General features: G+C 39.3%; 1 protein-coding gene across 6 annotated transcripts in view; it reads right to left on the reverse strand.

Annotated features, from left to right (window-relative positions):
* Positions 1 to 6367: 6367 nt before the first annotated feature.
* LOC114481262 (thyroid hormone receptor alpha-B) overlaps positions 6368 to 26766 on the reverse strand; it is a 90387-nt gene continuing 69988 nt past the window's right edge. For 5 of the 6 annotated variants that reach the window (XM_028475935.1, XM_028475933.1, XM_028475934.1 and 2 more), the window contains 8 exons: positions 26563 to 26766; positions 22144 to 22205; positions 20776 to 20876; positions 20027 to 20174; positions 19627 to 19832; positions 15677 to 15823; positions 13782 to 14040; positions 6368 to 12820 (listed from right to left, as the gene is read on the reverse strand). The exon at positions 26563 to 26766 is cut by the window's right edge and continues 149 nt beyond it. In XM_028475935.1, coding sequence (XP_028331736.1) covers positions 12570 to 12820; positions 13782 to 14040; positions 15677 to 15823; positions 19627 to 19832; positions 20027 to 20174; positions 20776 to 20876; positions 22144 to 22205; positions 26563 to 26618 — 1230 coding nt within the window. In that variant the 5' untranslated portion in view covers positions 26619 to 26766 and the 3' untranslated portion in view covers positions 6368 to 12569. Of the gene's footprint in view, positions 12821 to 13781; positions 14041 to 15676; positions 15824 to 19626; positions 19833 to 20026; positions 20175 to 20775; positions 20877 to 22143; positions 22206 to 25098; positions 25206 to 26562 lie in introns of those variants that run through there. The other variant, XM_028475937.1, reaches the window with a different exon arrangement.

The raw sequence follows: 26766 nt of genomic DNA on the forward strand, positions 1-26766 counted from the left end.
CTTTTAGGTTTTAGGCATGATAAATGTTCTACGGGGGCTCAAAAAGGTAGAGAAATGTGAGAGCTTGTGTGTCGCTTTCAGTAGTAGTAACTATGTAGTTGTTGGCACCCCTCAAAATGGCGGGGCGTGTTACTAGGTCAAATGTCCCGGATGTGTGACGTCACGCGAATCTAGCTATAGCCAGTTAAGGATTGTCTCCCATTTTTTAGCTTAATATTCTGTCATTTTAAAGCAATGTGGGCGTGGTTTGTTGTAACCCAGCCCCTGGGCTTAATAGCAGACTGTGTGTGTGAGTGTGTGTGTGCGTGATGAACAAACAGCGCGAACTGATGCGCACAATCATCAAAATGACAGATTCTGTTTTGATTCGACTGGTTCCTGACAATCTGAGCGCTCGCACCAGTCGGTGTTACATTTGGACTGGTGATCGTGTTATTTTGAGACTGATTTCTGACAATCTGAGTGCTTAGACCAGTTGGTGTTACGATTCGACTGGTGATTGTGTTATCTCGTGACCAGTTTCTGAAAATGAATGCATAGTTTTATCTTGGGTGTTGTTTTTTTTTTTATTGATTTGTGACTGAGCGAGAGTTTCAGATTTCTAATTAATCACAACTTATTGCATTAAGGTTCACTTTTTATTTATTTATTTAGTTGTTTTATTTTCTTTTTTTTTTTTTACTCAACAGAGAAGTAAAAAAAACAAGAACAATTACTATACAACATTAAGTGTTCATATCAAATCTTAACACGGAGTAAAAAAATCCATCGGGACATCCGTAAAATAACAAACGTGGGATTAAAGTCATGAAACGGTTCAACTTGGAGCAAAAAGATGGAGGTTAAAGGTGAAGAAAAGCCCGTGGAATAAACTGAATAAACTTCTAAATAAAATCTGATACTCTGAGTGTCACCCTGAACGTATATATATACTGTATTTATATAAATGTGTGTGTGTATTTATATAAAAGAATGATGATGAGGGAATGATCTCTAAGCTGTGGTACAGTGTGTGGCCTAAAATCATCATCATCATCATCATCATCATTGCTCTACTGCAGATCTTTTCTCTTTCGTGTGACAGTGAAGCCCCGACTCAGGACGTAGAGAAAGATTTCACGCAAACATTTCCATCAAAGGCGAAAAGTCTCCCACACCTGTTTGATAAATACCAATTTGTCCTTTTAATTGTTAGATTAAGCAAAACTCATTAGTGAGAAATATCTTTATTTATTTCAGGCTGTTTAATAGATTATTTAACTGCTCTTAGTTTATCTCAGTTTCCCACACAGAGATGACTTCTGATTGGCTCATTTAAAACAATGCCCCACCCCCTACCTCCCCACTGATTGGACGAAATTAGTTTAAAATTAAATTTGGTTTGAAATATTTAATGTAATTAAAAATGCATTTTTGATTTTTTTAATTTTAAATGTAAAAAGTAAAAATAAAAAAACAATACAAATGTGAATTCATAAAAAAAAATTAAATATAAATGAAATATTATGTAATTATAAAGAAATAATTATTAAACATATTCTATTAAGAAATGAAAAAAACGTTTAAATCAATTTCAGTTTGGAATACGTTTTATTATTTAATATTAATGTAAAAATTCGTTTTTTCTTTTAATATAATTGAATATAGAATATAGAAAAAAAGAAAAATACAAATAAAAGTGTGAATTCATGAAAAAAAAAAAGAAATAAATATAATGAAATGATAAGAAAATATAAATTTACTACTGTTGGTGTCCGTACGTCACACTTGGTTTTTCAAATTAAGAGTTCAGACCAGTATGATGTTGCGATGAAAGTAAAAACTTTTTCAATTTCTTCTTTGAGCTTTTTAAATTGTAGAGTTTCGGTGTTGGTATTGATCTGAAACGGGGCTTCACTAAAATCTCTTCAATTCTCCGTCTTTGGAACCGTCCGGTCTGAATCCTCCAGACTACGAGTGGACGGGTCGACCCCTGAGTGTCTGCAGAACTACTTTATTCTTACGTTTTTGTTTCCCAGCAGCCTCTGCAGTCACAGTGAAGCGTGGAAGGTTAGAGAGAGCGAGGTGTTCGTTTTATGAATGAAAGGTTTGTTTCTAAAACTGCTGGTTTGAAATCTTCACGAGGTTTTGTTGCAAATATGAATTAATTAGCAGGCTCCAACGAGGTCTTTGAGCGAGAAAATCCTGACAGAACAAAACAAAAACAGCCTCGAGAGAAAGAGGAGCGCCTCCTGCTGGTTGGGAGGACGCCCACGTGTTTCTGCTGGTTGAAGAACATCTAACGCAAGTTTTCCTGATTTATCTTTGAACAGAAACAGAACAAGACACACACAGAGTTCACAGATGTTTGTAGCTACAGCTTCAGTTTTAGACCCGCTAGCTTAGCTTTCCTAAACGCTAAGACGTCCCAGATACAGCTGTGCTGTCCAGTTTAAAAACCCAGCTGTAACATTTAAATAAAGTTATTGAAAACAGTTATTTCATTCAAACACATTCAGAAACAAAAACTTCTGACATTTCTCTGACATCTACGACTAAATATCATCGTCTTCAGGGTTACGACGAAGAATTGGATACGTTAGAATAGCGCATACTTTTACATGTTAAAACCTTCCAACACACTCTCATCTTTCCAGACAAACTCCTTCAGTCTGAAATTCAGCGCTAAAGCTAGCTTAGCACTCGTACCAGTCGGTGTTACGATTCCACTGGTGATCATGTTCTCTTTCATCTTAACATGAAGTGTCCAGTTGTGTTTTCTCCGATACGTTAAATGTTTTTGTCTTAGAATCACAACCAGAAAATCTTCCAGGATATGAATGTCCTGACCTTTCAAAATAAAACACTAGTTGAAACCATCGTTCACAATCTGAGACTTTCACAGTCATTTCTCCGTTGGTCGTTCAGCTCTAGGTGGAATTGGTTACACTTTTATTAGTGGAGACTGTCGTCATGGTTACCGACCAAAGGCAAATACAACCGAGTGGTTTTCTAGCGTTTACACCCAAACATCATCCTCTATGAGAACATGTAAACTGTTTTCAGGGTAAACTTTTTAGCACAACCGTAACTTCCCAGTCTGATGATCCACCTTCAGGTGAATTACTGCCATCTACATAACCTTTGTCCCGCTCTGTGAGGATGATGAAGGTGATGGACAGAGGAAGAGGAGGAGTGGGGGGGAGCACCCTTTGAGGCCGCTTCCTGAAACCTGAGCAGTTCGACCAAACCCTCCCGACACACGTTGCATAATTTTCTCTTTCGATAAACTTTGACCACGCCCCTTTACGTCGTGGATCTATAGCTCTGATTGATAGACTATCTAACTATAGATGAGCTCATTGGTACATTCTTTGCTGTCCAGGCATGCACCCCCCCACCCCCTCTATAAAAATAGCCCACAGACTAAATAATCTCCTCCTAAAGAGACCAAAGCCTCAATAAGTGCCTTCTGTTCTTTTTTTGGATTTGGTAAGATGACACACAAAGCTATTATTATTATGACTATTATTATTATTATTATTATTATACTCTTATTATAATGCTTGGATCTATTTACACTCCCACAGCAAAGGTCCTAACAGTAATTTCATCAGTCTGTCACCAAAACCAACAAATAAGACGCTTTGGATGTTTGTTCAAGGACGATATTTTAGATAGTTTTGAGTAAGAATATATAAATATATACAGTATGTAATAATAACTAGCTTCAGAATGACGAAATTCAACAATGAAGTCAGATCTGTTAGTTAAGCCAGTGGTTCCCAGACTTCCCCTAGGAGGGTCATTGAGCATGAAAAATAGTTAAAAAAAATTTAATTGCACTTGAACTTTATTATTACTGTTTAATAATATGTGATAGCACGTTATGTTATTTGTTGAATTCTGAAGAAGAATCACATTTTTGACCTCTTTCAATTAAGGTAGCATTTCTTTACCCATTTTGTTGCGATGGAGGGGCCCAAAAATGTTTTGGTTTTTTTATTCTTCAAATGAGGACGCAACAGTAAAAGTTTGGGAACCACTAACATTGTGTTTAATACTAATGGCTACAGTATGTGGTATTTATCAGTTCTCTGATAAGTTTGCAGTTTTCTGGTGAATTAGCAGAACATCAATTCTTAAAGTTTTTAGATTATATTAGTATTTTTCTGTTAAATGTTTTTTCCTTGTTTATTTGTAGTTTTACATAAAACATGCCACTTGTAACTTTCTGTTTGCTTGTTAAATTTCCAGTTTTGCACACAATTCACGTTCAACTTGCAATTTCCTGTAACTTTGCAGGTTTTTAAAAAATTAATTTCCTATTTTTTTTAATACAATTTTGAGTTTAATGGAAAAGGGTCAAATGATCTGTACACTGATGATTTATGCGTTAATTTGTAGCTTTTTGTTTCATCAATAAATTTGCAGTTACGCATCAAATTTCCACTTTTTTTGGTTAAACTTGTAGTTTCATGTTCAACTTGCAGGTTTTCTTAAAAAAAAGAAAAAAGTATTGCCCTTTTTTTGTATAACATTTTGAATTTAACGGGGAAAAGGTCAAATGATCTGTACTCTGATGATTTATGGTTAAATTTGTAGTTTTCCGTAGTTCTAATGAAGAGGTAAACAGATTTAAAACTTCGGCTCAGTGCAGAAACAAACTGAAGCTCTCAGGTTTCCTAAATCACTAATTATTAATAAAACTTTTCCCGAGAGTTTCTTAAGTGCAACTATTTATAAAAAGATCCTCTGAAAGGTGGCCTGGGACCAGGTTACAGAGGACGAGGGCGTTTTAATCGTTAAGGCCATCGTTTGAGGAAGTCTCGCTCCTGCAGAAACAGATTTTGCTGCTTTACGTTTTCCACCACTGAAGAAGAACTCTCCCTAACTCTCGTCACATTCTCAGAGGAAACAACACGCGCCGCGGCCTGAAAAGGTGCTTTTATTAAAGGAAAGGAGGGTCAGCTAGGGTCGATCAGATATCAGCTCCACATGCACATGTACGTGCACACACATGCACAGTCTGGACGACAGCCATGCACTGAAACAGAGGGGGAGCGTGAGGGAGGCGGAGCCACGTGTTGCTGCAGAAGATGAAAGCGAGGCAGGAAAAAACCCAAGCAGAGCTTTTAGATCCATCAGTCACAGAAACGTGAGTCGTTTCAAATCCAAATCAAATCAGCCAAACCATCAGGACCACCAGCACATCAACGAAATCAACAATTAAGGGAGGAATTATATTTCAGCCAGTCAGCAGCATCATCTAATGCAGTGGTAATAAAGTAGGAACAATTAGTTGAAACTGACACATAATGGGCATGACAAAATAGGGAATGTGGTTAAATTGGCCAAAATAAGCATGAAATATGGTGAAAAGTGGGTAAAAGTGACAATAATGGGTCAGCATATGTGACATTAAGTGGGAAAAGTAGTGGAAAGGTTTTATAAGTGCTGATAATGTCTTGAAAGTGGAAAAAATAAGCAGAAAAGGCATTGAAATTTGCAAGACAAAGTGATGAAAATCGGTTAAAATATGGCAAGTTTGGTGTAGTTGTAGAAAAATGGTAAAAAATAATCAAAAATGGCTCAAATAATCTTTAGTTTTAGGCCCGTCCCAGTGTCTCGCGAGCCCAAATGGGGTCCTGAACCCAAGGTTGAAAACCCCTGATATAATGAGTAGGAATGTGAATTGCGAGTCACTGCTTTCTAGACAGTTAGCGTAGCAGGCTAGCTACAGTTAACAATTAGCATAAAAAGCTATAAAAGGACTGGTATGCAGACATGGAGCAGTGGAAAAGGAGTTTGTTTGTAGAAACTCAGTGAAACTCTTTATATTTCGAAGAAATTTGACCAGAACTAGAGCCCTAGGAAACATTTCTGTGTTAATCTATAGAAATAGTCAAGCATCATCTGCATATTGAAATATTTTGTTCAGGTTTCAAACCTTTTGGTGGTCATAATGATGTGGCTGATTGGCCTTATATATAATCTTCTTTTTCATAATGTCTCACCTGCAACACAAATGTATGGTTTCTCTTTCGGAAACCCAACACAAAAAAGGAGAAGTGGAGCAAATAAAGAGAAGCTAACAATAGTTTTTTTTAATCTAATTTTCATCATCATTTATTAGAAAATGTTCTTTTACCTGAGAGTATCCTTCAATAGCTTCCTTTACCCAGTCACAAAAAGTGGTTTGTGAGTGTGTGTGTGTGTGTGTGTGTGTGTGATGCTCTCATTAGGAAGTGTGTTACCACCCCACAAAGGGCAGAGGTCATGGGGGTCACTCTCACTTATTGCACTTCTTTTTTAAAAAAACTCGTCACAAAGGTTCGCTCCGAGGCTCAGGTTTGTTTCCTTGTCATTTGGGATGTACTAATTATTATTTTATTTTTTAAAGGGTGGGGGGGGGGGGGTAGGGTTAGGGTGCAAAAGGCATTTGGCTTGGGTGCAATTTCATGTCTTTAATTCTCCCACTCAGAGTGAGACAGATGGGTTTGGGCTTTTTTGAAAGTGCTCGGTAGTCATAAGTGCTTTAGGAAAACGCGTTTCAGCGTTTTTTTTTTTTTTACTTTTCTTCGATTGCTAAAGGAGTCCGAGCCTTAACCTTTGAGGTGCCGGCGTCGGTAAACATCGAGGACTTTTCTCACGTTACATTAACTTGGTCACAAAGATTTACAAAAGATTAAAGCTTCACACACATATTCGACTGGGGCAAAATTTAGGGGCGGGGCTTAAAAAGCGAGGTTTCTAACGCAACTGACCAATGAGAGCATCACCGTGAGTAGTGTTCTGACTTATGATGAACGACACACAAATACGTACACGCATGCCACTTTCTGAGCAGGTTTACAAAAACAACAACATAAAATAAAACAACAGCACATTTCGTAAAATCCGTCCCCAAAACCCCGCCCACGTCCAAAGGTCGGCTCACCCACAGAGTAGCAAGGGGTCCTTGGGTCAATTGAATTCAGGCCATTTGAACCGGCCCAGTGGAGGGATTTTCTTTTTGCATAGACATCTTGCTACTCACATGTCTGAACTAACTCTATATTTGGCATCAGAGAGGGCGGAGCTAACACAACCATGAGAACCATAGAGAGACATTACAGATAATCTCCACACATGTCCAAAGTGTCGACACATGGGAACAAACCGGGATCCGTGACTGGATGATGAGAGTCGGAGCTCCGCAAAACCAGCTGGGAATTCTTAGCTCTGCTCGTTGTGGTTAGCGCGGGAACAATGAGTTCAGAAAAACCCCAAGATTAACCCCAGAAACATTAAATCATCATCTTTAACTCAATAATTCACAGTTAGAGCTGATTAAACTGTAAATTAAATCACAAATGTACAAGATTTTCTTGTAAAATTCAACTTTATACATAAAATGTAAATTATTTTGTACAAGCTTGTTATAAAACCATAAAATTCTGGCTTTGAAAAGTCTCTCTGACTTAGATATTCTGCTTCCACTTATTTTAGGATGAACAAACCTGAGATTTCCACAAAATCTGCTTTAAGAAACAACCTCGCAGTTTTTGTGACAAACACCAGGGGGCGATGCGGCAATGATTGACCACCAGAGGGCGACACTTAAGTGTAAAAACCTGAGATTGGGAATTATATATATTTTTTAGTATCCAACACTTTGCAAAGTGTCTCATTTTAGTGTTTTTTCTTGCTACACACTTCCCCCAACTGGCACGGTGATGCTAACGTTTGCTATGGGGACTGATGCTAATGTTTTAGAAACAGATGGTTTAACCTAATTATTTTTTTTTTTCTTATTATTTTAGGTTTTACAAAACTAGGAGTTCTTTAAAAACCAGGACCAGGTGTGCTGATTAAAACTTCCTGCCTTGATTCGACCACAAGAGCGCGGAGCCACAATAATGCGTCTGAGATAAACAGGTACAGCAGTTAATAAAGTGCTGCATTTTGGTGATTTTTAGTTTATCTTAACCTAAAAAAATTAATAATAAATTAATCATAATGTGTGAAAAAAAAAAAAAAAAAAAAAAAATCAAAAAATGTTACACACTGCCCCCTACTGGCATGGAGGATTATTCAACTATTCTGCTATTGATTAATAATGGAATTAATTATAATACTGAGGAAAAAAATTAGTTTGGAAAACATTTAGACAAACATTTTCAGTTAGCGTGATAGCTAACTTGACTAGATTCCCGTTGCGTCGCAGAATTCCCAAGATTTCCAGACTGGTTTTGGAAGTTCAGTTTCAGGTTTTTTCCAACTATGATGTGGGTGTTTGGCAGCACACGGAGCATCTGCTTATGTTATATTCATGCTCAAACCCCGCCCCCAATGCTAATCATTAGCCACCGCAGCTGCAGGAAACACTGACATCGTTAGTTCGGAAGAACTAAATCTGATTCCGAAGGTGAACAGACATGGGAGGATGACGGCTATGTGTTGATCTCTTTGCAAACAAGAGGAGGCACAGGGTAGATGAATAATGTCACAGGGCACTTCCTGAACATGGATGTGCATGCGCGTGTGAGAGCGTGCACACACGAACACATGGAACAAGCATCCTGCGTTACATTAGGATGGAGCAGTTCAATTTCATCTTTTCTTTTCTTTTTTCTTTCTTGTCAAAATACAGCTGTGGGGTTTTACTCTGTTGTCATATTTACATCATTTAGGTTGTGGCCAGAGCCGTTTCTAGCTATATGTGCATTAGCCACAAGGAGAGAATGAAATGTAGTGGAAATAAATGAAGAGTTTGTTTGCAAAAACGAATCAGAGGTTTGTTTTCGACACTTTGCGAAACTCGAGTCTGTTTTGCTGAAATACTGAAACCTGCTGGTGAAGCAGGTTCATCGCTCCTCTTTTGTGGCAGAAACGGTTAAAAAAAAAAAACCACAGTCATGACAAAGCAGAGGCCAACTTCTCTGTCAAAGCCAATCAGCGTGGAGCTTTTAGATCACGTGACAGGAAGAAGTCTTACCAGCTTCAGAAACCTTACGTTTAAAATGTAATTATTCAACAAAACAGAAGAGAATTTTTAGATAGATTGTAGTAAAGTGAAGTTGAAAATTATTGTGTATGTTATATCTAATATCAATATACATTTAATATATGTTTTGTAAATATTTAATGCTTTAGATGGCTGTTTATTATAAATACATTAACTGTAGTTCATTCTATGACCTCATTCAATGTAAAAAGAGGAATTAACTATTATATAGATATTATAGTGTACTATATAAATATATACTATATATATCAGTAAAATCACAAAAGAAAGCTATTGTTAAATTTATTGATCAAGAATGATAAATATTATTGCAACTAATAAATTATTTGTTCAACTAAAAAACCTTAAAATTGCAGCATATTGTATATATTAAAATATTAGAAATAGCGATTTATAAAGTAAAAATATAATATTGTTTCTAATAGTATTCAAGACTTCTTTAAAGTAAGAAAGAATAAATATAATTTAAAGTCTGGATGTATTAAGCAGAAAAGAAGAGCTCTCCTAAGGAACCTTAAACCTTAAACTGTGCGCTGACACGCTCTGGTGGCTGAAGTTAGTGAGTAAATCACAGAATCAAAAAAACAAATTTTTCTCAAATTTCTGCTTTTGCTAAAGAACTCTTCAAATGTGAAACGTGTTTTTGAATTCTGGAGTTTTGTTTGGCTAAAGAAATGCACCCTCAAAGCTGGAGACGGCTCTGGTTATGGCCCAAAAAACAAACAAACAAACAAACACATGAGAAACATTATAAAAACACACGAGGGCATATTGCACCTTGCAGGCGGAGCAACAATAATCTTTTGTGTTTGTGTTGTTTTGTCGTAACGTGTCGTGTTGTGACACCACTATCGTCTGCTGGTGTGTGGAAGTTAGGTCGCTCCTGTCGGCTACATTCAATTCCATGAAAACACTCAGCATGTCACACAAGCTCCGCCCCTCAGCTCTTATCGGAGCAGCGGGCGGAGCTTCTGCGAGCGACGCGTACACACACACACAAGCACATATTTATCTGTTACACGTACATCGTTAGATCTATTTGACTTTCACATGTGCCTGCGTTAATGACTCTCTCAGTTCCTTTGAGTTTTGTGTTGTGAGGTATGACAAGATTGTGTTTCAGTTTTTTTTCTTTTTTTTCAGTTTACGTTGCGTTATTTTTTTTCTATTTGTATTTTTTTTCTTCCAAAGTCTCATAAAAAAAGAAACAATATATATATATATATATATATATATACATATATATATATAGACATATATATATATATATATATATATATATATAAAGAAATTCCTGTTTTGTCAGTTGTGAATTCCTCCTGAAACAAGGGGACGGACAACTGGACAAACACTGACCGACAGAGACAAAGACAGACAGACAGATCCGTTGGCTTAGAAACACAAACTAGACGTGAAAAAACGAGTGAGATAGTTTCTATGTTACACTGCACGCATGGTCAAAAAAGTGACTACAGCTGTTTGTGTTCTTGTACACGGCGCTGTCAGAAACCAACAGGGAAAAAAAGAAAACCAAAGAAAAAGAGGAAATCTGTGATCCTTTTGTTCACAAGTCTTTTTTAAAGTCATCTCTTTTCTTTTTTTCTTGAATGGATTTATAATCATCTCATATAATCTTTTCTCTAAATCGGACTCAGACGAGCCCGAGCAGCAGCAGCATCGAAACCCGACTGTCGACGCTCGTTGTTTTCCGTCTCCTGCGTCTTCTTTTCTTCTTCTGCATCCTCACATTCTCGCCGCTGCTTTGCCTTTTGCATACATTCGGTTTTTGCCGCTCTGAAGGGGGCAGGCGTGGCCCCGCCTTGTTTCACAAGAGAGAGGCCAGGATCCCGTTTGGTTTCCGATGTGGGGGAGGGGAGGGGTAGGGGGCGGGGTCGATAAGGCGAGGACGGCGAGGCGGGAATGGGTTTAAGTGCTACACTGGCCCTTGGCCCCTCCTACGCAGGGATAAACTCCAGCTCTTCATCCACTTCTGTATGTGCTGTTGGTCTAATACTGACGACAAATCAGGTTTGGGACTGCACCTGCTGCGATTGGCCGCCCCTGTCACACAGAGGGCTCCAACGACCGGAGAGGCAGGGGTTACCGCATTCCTTGCGTAGAGGGAGGGCCGTAGTGCAAAAACTTCACCCAGCCTGGCTGAGCGGGGTCATCATGTGATGTGGGGACGGAGCTCGGCTCCGGGACGTAAAACAAAAGAAAAAAAGGCAAAGTCGTGGTGGTGAGGAGAGGCGAAGGGCGCGGCCCAAAGATGGCGGTCCTTCCTGCTGAGTGGAAATCGTCTCACGCGGTCGGTTTCTGATTCCCCCTCGAAAGGTTAAATCCACATTAGAAAAGTTGACGCTTGGTCCCACAGAACAAAAACAAAGAGATGTGATGGACGCCACCCCTCATGGATGGCCCTCCTGTCTTCAATGGTTTTTAACCTGAAACAACGAACGCTCGCTGTGTGTGTGTGTGGCTGTGTGTCCACAGAGGTGAGGTAGTGTCTGACCCCACAGCCTGGTATGTGCGTGCGCGTGTGTGTGTGTGTGTGCATTTTGTGTGAGTGTGTGTGCACTCTGAGGTAAAATGGTAGCCTTCTTGGCGTTCGCTCGCTCTCAGTGACGCCCGAAGTTTCAGAAAAATAATAAAAAATAACACAATAAAAACCAAAAAAGGCAAAATGTGTATGGAAGCCTGGAGGGGCCACACTGAGCGGTTCTCACACTGCGGCGCAGTGCGTACAGTAAAAAATGAGGCATTTTGCGTTACTTTGAGGTGATGTGTGTGTCACAGACAGTGTGTGTATCGGTGTGTGAGTGTCAGACAGTGTGTGTCACAGGAAATGTGTGTGTGTGTGGTCGCGGCTGTTCAATTTACGTCTGACCTCGGCTCCTCCTCCTGAGGGACGGATTTCGATGTCATACGCCACACACACGCACGTTCCCATGTGTGTGTGTGGCTGTGTGTCACAGGCTCCGGCCCCGTGACACAAACAAAGGTAGATATGGAGCCATGGTGTGCAGACGACACCATGTGACCATGTGACAGCGCCGGCGTGGCCGTATATAAATATAGCACCGCTTTGGCTAACGGCTAACACGCTGCTCTGAAAATCAGAAGAAGAAGAAAACGTCTGTGACGGCTCAGATTGAGGCGAGGAACCGATACTCGCGAGGAGCGCCCCCCGAGGCTTGAGGAGCGCCCACTCACGAGTGTCCGTCGATAACACTGAGAGGATTTGAAAATGAGGCGAACAGGCTGTGGCTGTGTACACGTGTGTGTGTGTGTGTGTGTGTGTCCTGCATATGCGTGTATGTGTGTGTGTGTCTTGGCAAATAACGGCGACGCCGCTGACTACATTAGACGTGATGCTCAGACAGAAGGGCCCCCATATAGATGGAGAACAGGTAGAGCGCTCTGAGGACAGGGCGTGGTCGGGCTCTTCTGTTGCTGGTGTGTTGTTGTTGTTGTTTTCTTTCCAGTTTCCAAACGGCTGATGAAGGTGTGGCGCCACCTTCTCCTGCCCCAAAAACAAACGAAGAAGAAGAGAAAAACAACAACTCCCGGGTTTGGTTTATCACACTTCCTGGTCCTCAAAGACTTCCAGGAAAAGCGGCGGAAAGAGTTCGTTGGGACACTCCACCTTCATGTGCAGGAAGCGGCTGGCGTGACACGCTCCGATCATACGCAGGTCGGTCACCTTCATCAGGAGTTTGGGCCAGAAGTGAGGAATGCTGTGCTTGCGGTAGTTGATGTAGTGCTCGAAGGCCAGAAGGTACGTCTCCTGACACTTCTCGATCTTATCCGTGCACGTGAGGCCAGAGCGGTCTGAGGAGGGAGAGAGAGAGAGAAAGAGTGAACAGGAGTGTTGAGGAGTAACGGATTACATGTAACATGTAACAACGTAATCAGATTGCAAATTTTGAGTAACTATATCATGTTATAGATTACAGGTACATTGTTGAAATCAGTGGATTACACAACGTTACTTCTCAGTTTCACATGTTTATTCACTCTCAACATGGCAACGCTTTTCCCAGAAGCTGAAATGTAAATATTAAAAAAATATTTGCGTCAGTCATTCAATCTCAATGATGTCGTAAAACAAGCAGCGGGAGATAAACGTGGAACCGGAGGCCGAGCTGGAACCTGAACCAGTAAGAATTTGTTTGTTGGTGGGATAAAAACTTGCTCCGTCTCGAAATACTATACGCTGAAGGGTGACAAAGTTTGAGGCTGAATTTCAACCTCAATAACTCATTGGCTGCCAGCCATTTTCAGAACAGCTACACCCCCCCCTCACTGCCAGCCATTTTACAGCATGTAAAATCTGAAAACAACTTCTGAAAGATTAGACTCTACTTTCATCAGAATTTTTGGTTTTTGTTTCTAACATGTTTCGTTCTTCCAATTCACACAAAAGGCTAGTTTCTGACAAAAAGCTGAGAAAAAAGTATTTTTCTGAAAAAATCCTGTCAGTGATTTTGAGGCCAATTTTTTTTTTGCTTTAGTGACACCTCAACATTGGTTTCCTTCTATAAAACAACAAAAACAACACTGAGACTGGGCTTTTGATGGCAAAACTTCCCCCAAGTCCCATCAATAGTCTATTCTATGTTGGGTATCGATGTAATGATGTGAGGGCAGATAATACTTTATCTATGGAGAGATAACTCCATAGATAAAGTGATTTATGTGATTTATGATTTGTTTGTTCCTTTGAATAGTTGCCATAGTTTATTGTGATTGTTGATCACATTGATTATTGATCAATATTATTGCTGCTAACCTGAGCTCATGAGCAGCACCGCCTGCAGCAGGGCCACCTCGGTGTCGTCAAGGTTGAACTGAGCCAGGCTCTTCCCCAGGTCAAAGATGGCGTCCGAGACCACACCCAGTCCCCCGTTCTTCAGCTGCTCTCGTTTCACGGCCATCTCTCCGCTCAGCGTTAACGTCTCACTGTCGGGGTCGTAGCGCATCGCCGCCCTCAAAGACATGATCTCCATACAGCAGCCCTTCAGCAGGATGATCTGGTCTTCACAAGGCAGCTACGGGACACACAGGGTCAAAGGTTAACGTGATTACATAGCCCCGCCCCTTCACCGTCCAGCGCTGCTATGTGCTAAGCTAACCCAAATACCTGGGGCTGGTAAATAGTAGAGTCCCTGCAGTGCTTGGTTTGAAATAACAGCCGGTGTTGTGATTTAGGTGGTTAACATTGTTATTGGTGACTGACTTCTGTTAGCATCGTGCTAGCTGAACTCAGACACAGACACCGGTCAACTGATCACAGACACTTCCTTTAACTGACAGAGGAAAAAATCGGAAACAGTAATTGAGTTAGCATCATGCTAGCACCTAGTTAGCATCGTGCTAGCGCCCAGTTAGCATCTATGCTACAAAGCAATGCAACTTCCTTTAACTGACAGAGGAAAAACTCTGAAACAGTAACTGAGTTGGCATCGTGCTAGCGCCCAGTTAGCATCTCTGCTACAAAGCATTGGGACTTCCTTTAACATACTGTTTCCAAAACACTCAGAAACAGTAGCTGAGTTGGCATTGTGTTAACACTCAGTTAGCATCGTGCTAGCTCCCAGTTAGCATCTCTGCTACAAAACAATAGGATGCTAATAGGTGGCTGCTAACTGTCCAAGTGTTTAGACTCGTTTTAGGATACAAAGTGTGTTTCTATTGTGAGTCATCATCTGAGTGGAGGAAAGCTCGACCTCTGCTCCTCTCTCTCTGCTCTAACTCAGCTAACCCATAATTATCCAATCACACAAGCGCTCATTGGAGACGTGATTACATGTTGCTAATTAAGGCAGAAACAACAAGAGCAGCATCTCTTGTCTGATTGGTTCCTGCAGCGTCTCCATTAAAAACACTGCACTTCTTTTTATAAAGGCACTGAGAATTTGGAAAACGATTGCCTTTATTTCTTTATTCAGATTTTGTTCAATTTGATAATTTCCACATTTTCAAATATTTAGTATTTCATATTTGTCATATTTTGTTTAAATTATAATCAGAATTTGTAATTTTTGTCATTTAAATAATTTCATAAAAACATTTTTTAAATTATTATATTTTGGTTAATTTGATAATATTTATATTTTTGTAAATTTGATCATTATATATTTATATTTTGTTTGAAGTAATTTCTGTGCCAACACAAGTTATATTTTTCATAAAGTAAATCATGTATAAAAACCCATTTAACAGTATATATATTTCATGCATTGTTATCATAATTTCATAATTTTATATTTTTCAAATTTTTAAAACTTAATTATAATCTGTTGAATTTGATATTTGGCATATGTATGTTAATTTTAGCATTTTTAGACCTTATTTAACATTTTAATTGATTATATTACATTTTACTATTATTTTGTTTAATTTGATATTTTGGTGAATTTTATTATTATTATTGTTATTATTATTATTATTATAGTTTCTTAATTTTTACATTTGGTTGACGTTTGTTTTTTTTTCCTGATAAAAATGTGATAAAGTAGTTTTCAATTTTAAAAAAACAAAAGTGTTGCTGAAAAGCATGAGAATCACTGCTTCACGTCCAGTTCGGTCCGTTTATTATGAGATGATCATGAAACATAATGGTTGGATAATAAAAGGTGAAGGAAGTTACTTCTTCTTCTTCACATTAATAAGTGACTCTCTCACCTCAGAGAACATGGGCAGTTTTTTGGCAAAGTCGACGACGCGTGTGATGGCAGGAGTGATGATCTTCGTGAACTCGCTGAACGCTTCCAGGTCAACTTTGTCTCCGTCTGACGTCGGAGCGACTGGAGACTGTCCGATTTTCTCTGGCTGAGCAGGAAAGAGGAAAAGGTCAGAGGTCAGAGAAATGATTTGAAGAATAATACAGGAACGAACAAAGGTTTAAATACACAAAAATACATCCAGATGTACAAAAACCAGCCTTAAAGAATGTAAAACAACAATAATAATATAAAGAAAAAACACACAAAATGCCATCAAAATTACACTGTTGTAAGTCAGTATTTAATCTTTTTCATCTATATTAAGTGTTTTTTTTTAACTTCTTTTTAGTCTTATTTTGGTCCATTTTCTATCTTGTATGTTTTATTGTCAGTTTTGTCTGTTTTTGGTCCAGTTTTCTGTCAAATTTGTTCCCAATTCATCTATTTTCTTTCTACTTTATGTCTGTTTAAGTCTTTTTTAATGTTTTTGTCTGGTTTGTAGCCTTTTTTCTATTTTTGGTCCAATTTGTTTCTTTTTTTGTTCTCAATTTCTGTGTTTTTTCAACTTTATGTCTGTTTTAAGTCCGTGTGCGGTCTTTTAGTGAGGGCTGATTTCCTGATTCATAAAAGCATACAACACCATTACCTTCACAGTGCACAACAAAGCTACTTACTAGCATCCAAACTCAAATTTAACGGACAACTATCTACTATTATTGTGATTAAATCACCTACAGATGAATTGCTTATTAGTTCAGCAGACATCTGTTTTTTGTCATACTATTCTAACCTGTACTCCTCAGTGAAAAGCCCTAATGACCAATTATGCAATGACTTTTTTAGCCTCTTACAACTAACTCAGCTTCAGCAGGACAGCCACCCTCTGCTAGATGCTCCAATAACTTTAAGTGAACTGCGTGAGAATCTTGGGAATATGAACAAAGGAAAGTCACCTGGCTTGGATGGTATACCGCCTGAGTTTTATTTAGCTTTTTGGCCCCAATTGGGACCGCTAATGCTTGATATGGTGGACAAAAGGACAAAGACCTACTCCTATGTTCAAGCTATCGCCCTTTGTCAATTTTGAACACAGATAATAAACTCTATGCAAAGACACTTGCCTCCCGACTGGAACCCTTAAAGGTGCAGTCTGCAACTTTAGTAAAAGTGACTTTTTGTCATATTTACTAAAGCTGTCAATATGTAAGGATAGCTTTACATCAAACTAGTATTTTGTGTGAAAAAAACAGGCTTGTTGAGTTCGCCCTGCTGCTCCTGCAGCCTTTGGCAGATTGCCAGAATGCACCGCGACCGAGCAAAACGACCCAATCAGAGCCAGGTTTGTGTTTGATGGACTGTCTGACAGCTGTTGCTCACAGGCCCCGCCCCTTCCTGGGGCTGGAGCTCCGTCATTTTTACAGTGTATGGTCTGGAGAAGTAGAAGATGGAATGAGCAACTTTTCTGCTTGAAAGGTAATTACTGCTGCTTGATTTACATTATGTTAGTTTTGTAATTGCTACACTAGAACTCTGTGGTGCATGTGTTGTTGATGCGTGCGAAGCGGCCTCCGCGTGAGCTGCTATAAGTGACGCTGAGTTGCTGCTGTTGCTGAGGTTTGTGCATATTGAGAGAGAGAAGTGCTGCAGTATTATGCTTTTAACAGTGCATGTTATATTACTGTGATGTTGCTGTCGGAATAACATTAGCTTGTTAGCTCCTCTGAGGGAGGGACCTTGGAAAGTTTGGAGGCAGGGCAAGAAAGCAGCGGGGAGGGCGGGAGGGATCTGAGAGTTGCAGACTGCACCTTTAAAAGAGACATATCATGCATTTAAATCCTTCCTTTTTACATATAAATCATACAGTTATGGTCTATATAAAGTGGAACTGCAATGCTTGGGTCTGAATTCCTCATTATTATAGCTCCACCCCTTTTCTGATGTGCTTCTAAGAGCAACTCGTTTTGGTGCGGTCTCTTTAAATGCAAATGAGACACTTCATACCCCGCCCCCTCTTCAGGTTCAACTCCACCCTGCTCGGCCATTTTTGTAGTTTGATAGAAGCGATATGGCTATGTAGCGGCGTAGAAAAAGTTTATTCACACGTTATTTACATAATGTCAACAACAGAAGACTTGTCCATCCAGCTTTAAATGTTTGAGCCAGAGTCTGACCCGGCGGAGCGAGATGAAAATGAAGATGATGAACCTGCAGAACCCTAACAAGTGAGCTAACACAAGCACCGAGCTAACGCTAGCGCCAAGCTAACATCACGAAATGCATTTTAATACAGTCTTTTCGGAGACAAAAACGGCAAAATGAAATGACTAATGAAAACTTTAGACTTAAATTAAATCACGTAGGCCATATCATCAAGGATCTAAAACGAGCACACAGCGCTAAGATATGAAGACGGTGCAACTGCTAATGCTAACAAAACAATGACAGGGACGTCTTATCATCACACTTTTTAGTGTCTTTCGACAAATCCTTCTTTATACTGGCGAAGCAGTCATCCTTGAAGTGCTTCGCGCACACAAAAATGACCTTACCCACAGATGTGGGTACATTTCCGTGAAAAATAAAACTCAACCAGGCACTTTGTAAAGGTTCTGATGCTGGGAGACGGTGTAATGAAGCGTGTGGGTTACTACATCCAACAACCGAACATTTTGACTTATCCTCTCGTAACTTCGGCATTCTTGAGCTTAGACTACAAAATAAAAGCGAGAAATAAAAATGGCGGATTGCTCGAAGTGTTGGGCCTGGAGTCGATGTCCTGATTTGGCAGTTCCGCTGCAAATACTGTCACGTTATTGTTCAAAAAACGTAATAGAGAATAGAAAAATCAAAACAGATTGAAAAATATGACCAAAACACAATATAAAGATATCAACGGAGCACCTGAAGAGACTAATTTAAACTTTTCTGTACTTCTAAACATTCTAAATGTACAACAAAATGCATTTAAGGGCTAAAAAAGTGGATTTAGCCTGATATGTCCCCTTTAAGGGTCTATTTGCTTAAGGAGGATCAAACAGGCTTCATTAAAAACCGCCTTGCTCCTGATAACTTGTTCTTTACATCCTGGAATTTTGTAATTCTACAAACTCATCTGATGTCATTTTGGCTTTAGATGCAGAGAAGGCCTTGAGTGGGATTATCTGTGGGCAGTATTGAACACATTGGGTTCAGTAATAAATGTATATGATTCAGCTACTCTATGTCAATCCATCAGCCATGGTTATTGCAGGGAATACTTTCTCTAAACCAGGGATGGGGAACTCCAGTCCTCGAGGGCCAGATTCCTGAGACTTTTAGATGTGTCCCTGCTCCAACACACCTGCATCACAAGAATGGCTCGTTATCATGCTTCTGCAGAGCTTGATGACAACACATTGATTTCAACCTGAGTGTGTTGGAGCAGGGAGACATCTAAAAGTCTCAGGAATCTGGCCCTGGAGGACTGGAGTTCCCCACCCCTGCTCTCAACGCTTCCTTTCTTTAGAACCTATGGCTCAGAAAATTGGGCAATCAATCTCCCATTACCCAATTGTTATACAAGACACTAAGCATTAAATCTCTTTGTACGCTGATGATATTTTGCTCTTTATCCAAAACGTCTCTCAGCCTCTTCTCCATTTGTTAGATATTTTCCATAATTTCAGTCAGATTTATAAATAAAAAAAATTAACTGGATTTTATTTTGGTCCTCTTTTTTTCATTTTTGGTGTGTTTCCATCTTCTTTTGGGCTTTGTTAATTTTTTGTTGCCTTTTTGTCTATTTTCAGTCTGTTTTTAACATACATTTCTCTGTATTGAATCCTTTCAGTCTGTTTTTGGTCCTTTTTACTGGATTTTGTGCCTGTGTTTGCTGTTGAAAGTAAAGACTCGGAAGAGGAAAAATCGTACCAGGAATTTGCGTTTCTGTTTCCACTGCGAGCCCTGAGCATTGGTGTGTTTGTGGGCATCGGTGACCAGACGGATCAGATCCCATTCCGCCCCACTGGGCTCTGGACGCGTCTGCAGGGTCTTCGTCATCTCCTCCTTCTTACGACGCTCACGGTTCTCCTCGATCAGACGGCGCTTCGCCACACGCTTGGAGTCGTCGAGCACCACTGAAGAAGAAGACGAGAGGTAGGTGTTACAAAAGATACAAATAAAAACATAATTTAATATGAAAGTGTAGTATTTAATGATTATTAGTTATATTTATTGATGTATTACTCATGGTCAATGGCGGTTTATTTAACATTTCCTTCATTCTGTTGTGTTCTTATATTTATTGATTATTTGTTGATGTATTACTCACGGTCCATGGCCATTCCCACAGCGATGCACTTCTTAAAGCGACACAGCTGACACTGGTTGCGTGTGATCTTGTCGATGATGCAGCAGCCATCGTATTTACAGGAGTAGGACGGATGGAGGTTCTTCTGAATCGTCCGACGAAAGAAACCCTGCAGAGGAGAGAGAGAGTTATTTTGTACATTTTTCTCAGATTTTGGATGTCTTTTTGTGTATTATCGGTGATGTTTTGTATATTTTTCATATTTTTTTTTTGGTATGTTTGTAGTCTTCTTTTGTGTTTTTGTAGTAGATTTGTGTATTTTTGGAGTAATTTTATGCACTTCTCTGATTTTGTTGGTTTTGTGTATTCTTTGTGTCGTTTTGTAGTCATCTTCTGTGTTCTTTGGGAAAATAATGTGTATTTTTGTGGTTGTTTTGTGTACTTTTCTGTCATTTTTTGCATTTTTGTAGTTATTTTGTGAGTTTTTCTCTGTTTTGTGCATTTTTTTGTGTATTTCTCGTCATCTCCAGTGTTCTTTAAGTAAATTTGTATCTTTTTGCGGTTGTTTTGTTAATTTTTCTGTCATTTTGTGTATTTTTGGAGTCATTTTGTGTTGCACAAAGTCAGACCGTTGTGAAGGTGAGGAAGCACCGTCACCTCAGTGTGTGAATGTGTATGTGCTCAAAGGTTGTGTGTGAGTGTGTGACCTTAGTCCCCTGACTGCAGATAATACACAGTGTGTGTGTGTGTGTGTGTGTGTGTGTGTGTACCTTGCAGCCCTCGCAGGTGATGCAGCGGTAGTGATAGCCCGTGGCTTTGTCTCCGCATACCACACATGGCTCGTCCTTTTCCAGGTAACTGGGAATGTACCCTGTAACACACACACGCAAACTTTATGATGAATAAAACATTGAATCTAGTTTCAGATTTTAAAAGTCTGATCCTTTGCTCTCAGTCTGAGACACAGACGCAGGAAACGTCCCGTTCTACAGTGATTGATGGACACACACACACTGGCAAATATTTGCTGTGCACATACATGTGTGTGATGTTGTTTCAGAGGTTTAAAGTATGATCATCACAAGGAGCAGAGACGCCCCTTTGTTCTACAGCAGCACAGAGACGAGGAAGAGGAGGAGGAAGAAGAGGAGGAAGAGGAGGACAAGTTGATCCATCCTCGTCCACGTCTTCTCTCCTCTAAACTAAAACGTTTCCACTCAAACCTTTTTCTAAACCGCTGTGGGTTGGTAAACATGTTTGTAATTTGACTCCAGCATCATTGTCTGACAAACAGAGAGGAGCGTATAGGAAGATATGTGACGGAATGTGAAGACACACACACACACGGATAGAAATTGAACAAGTAAATGAAGAAGAAGAAGAAGAAGAAGAAGAAGAAGAAGAAGAAGAAGAAGTAGTTCTAACATGTGTGTGACAGGTGTTATCATGTCTGATGAATCCTCAGACGTCATGTCATTCGTTCCAGACGCTCTGAGCAGAGCGTGACAGAAAGGGGGCGGAGCTACAGCCCTGATGGAGCGTCTCTCGATGTTCTTCCATAAACTGAGCCACCACCATCATGCTAGGATCACCAACAAGCCCCGCCCCAAATCATCAGTTTCATTATATCACACAGTTTAACAAAAGGGGGCGTCGCCAAAAACAATACGGACAGAGAAACAACAGAAAGCACGAGAAAAAAAGAAAACAGAAAAAAAATTGCAAACAAATAAAGTTTCAAAAAATGGGAAAACAACTTTTTTGAAATAAAATAATCTGATAAACAATGACAGTTAAAGAAATGAATAACAGTGAAAACATATAGAGGGGGAAAAAAAGTTAAATAAAAGAGAAAAATAAGAAAAAATTAAGAATGAAGAAAGAGAGGATTTAAATTTAAAAAAACAATGGTGAGAAGATAAAATATGAATAAATGAAACAAAAAAGAGAAAAGATGGAAAAAAAACAAAACTTTAAAGAAAACGAAATGAAGGAAGAAGCAAAAATTTAGGTGAAAACCAAAACAAATTTAAAACACAACATTAACATTTTAAAAAAACAAAAAAATAAAGGAGTCTGAAAAAAAACTCAAAAGGGAAAAAAAAAAAAAGAAGTAATTATATAAATTAGTTACTCACCAGTCATACTCTTCACCGAACATTGGCTGTTCTTCCTCTTCCTCTTTGGGCCATTGAGCCACCTGAGAGGGGGAGAAAAATATCCAAAGTGAGCAAAAGACATACAAAATTAATCCAAAAACACACAAAATAAGTATAAAATATACAATAGGACAATACAAATACACAAAGTGACTTCAACATCAAAAAAAAACAAAAATACCCAAACTGACTCAAAAAAATACAGAAAACAAGCATAAAATGTGATAATGTTCTAGTGTGAATGTTGATCATGTTGTTTGTCTCATGATTGTGTATTACTCTTTCTATTGTGTGTGTGTGTGTGTGTTTGTCCTCCAAACATTCAGTGAGACGTGAGCCTCACACACACGTCCATTCCACCGTGTAACGAGAGAATAAAAACATACAGAACATGTGGAAGTGGAAACGCTGACTCAGCGCTGCCTATGAACATAAACATCATCAGACGGAGGGGGGGGTGGGGGTGGGGGGTAGTCCAGACAGGGGGGCGGGGCCACCTGAGGACACGTTCCCGCGCCAAACGTCTGCTCTTGCCATCCTGGACCATATGATCACCACACGTCTCACTTTACAGCAAAAACACACGGAAAAGGAGCTTTGGCAGGAAAAAAACGCTCCAATCACAGCGTCTGTAGAACTCAGACAGGAAGTGGAAGAGAACAACTGTACGGTCTCCCTCCATCCTGTCCCACCTTTAGCTTTCTATCACAATCACACTGACGGGAGTTTGGGTTTGAACTGTTAGTACTACAAATCCCAGAGTGCTTTGCAACAGCTGAGCTCGTCATGACAACATGAACCAGTTTTTACCTTTGGATTTAAAATCATTGTGAGAACATTTTTGGTTGTTCCTCCTCCTCCTCCTCCTCCTCCCAGTGACAAACTCTCACACATAAACACAAACGTGGTTTCTTTCATAGATTTTTAATGTCATTTGGCTTTGTTGTTGTTGTTTTTGGTCTTTTTGGAGACATTTCTGTGTTTGTTGCTAGTATTTGTTTCAGTTTAGTTTATATTTACTGTGATCTCAATGTCATTGTTTCTTTTTGGTGATTTCCGCCGTTTAGTTGTATTTTTGTTGTTGGTTCGGCTGTTTTTGGAGTTGCTTTGTATTATTAGTGTTGTGTTGTGTCGTTTTAATGTTTCTTATTGTATTTTGTAGTCATTTTATGTTATTTTTAGTGTATATTTTTAATCGACAACATTGCAGGTTTTTGGAGGTTTTTTTTGTTGCTGTTTTTTTGTCTGTTTGGAGACTTTTCTGTTTGTTGCTGTTGTTTTGTTTCAGTTTCGTGTATATTTATTGTGTTCTCTGTCATTTTGTTTCTTTTTGGTGTTTTCTGGAGTTATGTGTGTGAATCTTTCTAGAGTTGTTCATTTTAGTTGTTGGTTCGACTGTTTTTTGGAGTTGTTTTGTATTATTACTGGTTTGTTGTTTCATTTTTAGGTTTTCAATTGTATCTTGAAGTAATTTTGTGTATTTTTCTGGCTTTTAGTTGTCATTTTTGTAAATGTTGGTGTCTTTCTGGAGTTAAATATAGTGTTCACTGTCATTTTGTGTTGTTTTTAGTTTATATTTGTCATTGATGTGTAAGTTTTCTGAGTCATTTTGTGTTGCTTTTGGTAGTTTTTTGCCTTTTGGGATTTTTCTGGCATGTTTTTATACTTTTATTGCTGTTATAAACTAGCTTAAGTGGTTTTTTGCTTGGTTTTTGTATAATAATCTTGATATGACAGCGTTCCCAGTGGGAGTGCACTGGTATTCCCTCCCTGTCTGACTTTCGATAAGCAGAAACGTGCTGAAGACGTTTGTCAGTGAAGCGACACTTCTTGGCGTGAACACAGTGAAGGAATTCCATCCGTCAGCGCTCAGAAGATAAGAAACTATTTTCACTGAAAAAGTAAACGACTCAGTCGGTTTGTGCTGTGGGCGACGGATGGAGAGCGACGAGAAAGATAAAGAAGACGAGATCCATCAATCATTCATTCGTTTGTTCCCGTGGCGTAACAACCGAACAGTCTCAGAGTCAGGGAAGCCCTGATCACTCTTTTATTCGACATCATATCAAACAATCCATAGAATGTAATACAAACAGTCTTAGATAGTAAACTATTAAATACAGTTACAATGTAATTTCTTTTTGAATTTATGTTCAACATTTTCTTTATTAGTATTTTTTAATAGAAACAAATAAAACATAATGTGCAATAATAATGAGGTTTGGCCAAAATGAATTAAATAATCTGTTTTCTTGTGCTTCCTTGGTTATTTCTTTATTTATTTATGTATTTTTCACTTTTTATTTATTTTTTCATCTAATAAGAAAAAAACATTTATTTATTTTATAAATGCATAAATGTGTATGTATAGTATATCATAAATATTTATTTAATTATTATACATATATATATATAAATATATATATGTTTTTTTTTTTACAAATTATTTTAATCAAGCCACATCTATTTATTTATTTATTTATGAAATACATTTTCTCTTTTATTATTTTGTATTTTCTTTAAAAAAAAATTTGAATGTATTTATTTCACACGAGAGTGTGTGTTCTGGGAGCTGATTGGACGGCTCAGGTGTCTCAGGGTTAAACGCTCTGACAGCAGGATGTGAAACACACAAACACAAACTCCACGTGTGAACACCAACGGCTCCCAGCACGACCGCAGGAATTCACTGAAAGGAACCGCACGCACACACACACACACACACACGCACACGCACACACACCTATATTTGTGCCATAGTGTAGACGAAGCTTTCTGCTCAGGATTTCATTCAGCGTTTCTCACATTAAACCTCAAACTTCAGCTCAGAGGTTTGACTAATATACTCACACACACACACACACACACACACACACACACACACACACACACACACACACACACACACACACACACACACACACACACACTAACCTGACGAGGGATTGGGACTGTAGGATGTGCATGATGATGATAGTGGAGGACGAGGACGAGTGTCCTGCTCCGACTGCAGATCGTATATGTGAGTGAGTGTGTGTGTGTGTGTGTGTGTGCGCTAAGTGTAGTTTAGTCTGCTGTCCCAGACTCTCCCTCCCTGCCCTCCTCCTCCTCCTCCTCCTCCTCCTCCTCCTTATTCAAGTCACGCCGGTCTTTCAGGTCATCGTGTACGTCTGGAGTTATACACGTTCTCAAACTGCTCTAACCCTAACTCGTTTGTTCAACAGCAACAGGTGAGACAAGCTCCACTTAAAGCTACCTGCCGCTCTTAGGCTCCTCCCCCTGAGGCTCAGAGACCAATCACTGCGTCCTTCTGACCATCAAGTCCGCCATCGTTTAAAACCGCGACGAACACGACGTGAGAAACCAACGCGCTAGAGATCAAAATGTTCAGCTCTCATCAATACAGGATCTATGGCATCAGGGAAGCCCCGCCCCCTCAGTGACAACATTAGAAAGCGACAAGATGACACCAGAAATGCACAAAACAACTAAAAAATACACAAATTAAAGCAAAAAAGGGACACAAAACAAATAAAATGACACCAGAAATATAGAAAACAAAGCAAGAAACAAAGAACTGACAAAAGAACAAAAAGACACAAAATAACTAAAAAATACACAAAACAAAGCAAGAAACAAAGAGACAAACAACAACAAAGAACAAAAGAAACAGAAATTACAAAATTAAAGCAAAAAAGTCCAAAATTGAAGCCAAAATATGACAAGAACATCAGGAAACATAAATAAAAAAACTGACTGATAAAAATAATTAAATAGAAAACATTCAAAAATTCACAAATCTGCAGCTGTTGAACAAAGAAACGACAAAAAAGAGCAAAAACGATCAAATAAAGCCGACAAAATGACACAGAGAGCAGAGCCTAGTGTCGTTGAGTATCGACTAGTTCGGAATCACACTGTTTTAAACCAACTGGTGGTCGTGTTGACGGCGCGCACGCACACACACACACACACACACACACACACACACACACACACACACACACACACACACACACACACACACACACACACACACACAATCACTCCATCGTTTACAGGGAGGAGGAAATAATCCGAGGTTTGAAGGATGTGAGGAATATTTTGCTTTCATTAAAGAGACGGAGCTGTTTGTGTATTTTCAGAAACCAGTCCAGACTGGTGAGAACACACAGATTTAGAGGATGAAGGAGTGAGGGAGGGGGAGGTATGGAGGGGCCTGGAGGGCGTCCTCAGGAAACCCCCGACATGTGTGACACCTCAGAAAAGCCCAACGCCGTGCACGCTTTACGTGAAACGACTCCAAAGGGAACAAAATGACACAAAAACACCAAAAGTTACAAAAAAACATCAAAACAATCCAAATGATGATGATGATGATGATGATGAAGGACTCACTGTTTCCCGTCTCCCTCTGATGGGTTAGAGTCCTGCTCCTTGGGCATGTGTTCCATTCACCTTAATTCCATTCAGCGGCCAATCAGGAGAGACTGAGGCAAGCCCCGCCCTCAGATGCACGTTTGTCATTCGCCGGTCGGAAGGTGGCGGCGTTCAGGGTAACATGACAGGGGGTCCCTGAAGTGGGGGGCGGAGCCTGGGCCT

The sequence above is a fragment of the Gouania willdenowi genome, chromosome 19 (genome assembly GCF_900634775.1).
Source record: "Gouania willdenowi chromosome 19, fGouWil2.1, whole genome shotgun sequence".
Taxonomy (NCBI): Eukaryota; Metazoa; Chordata; class Actinopteri; order Blenniiformes; family Gobiesocidae; genus Gouania; species Gouania willdenowi.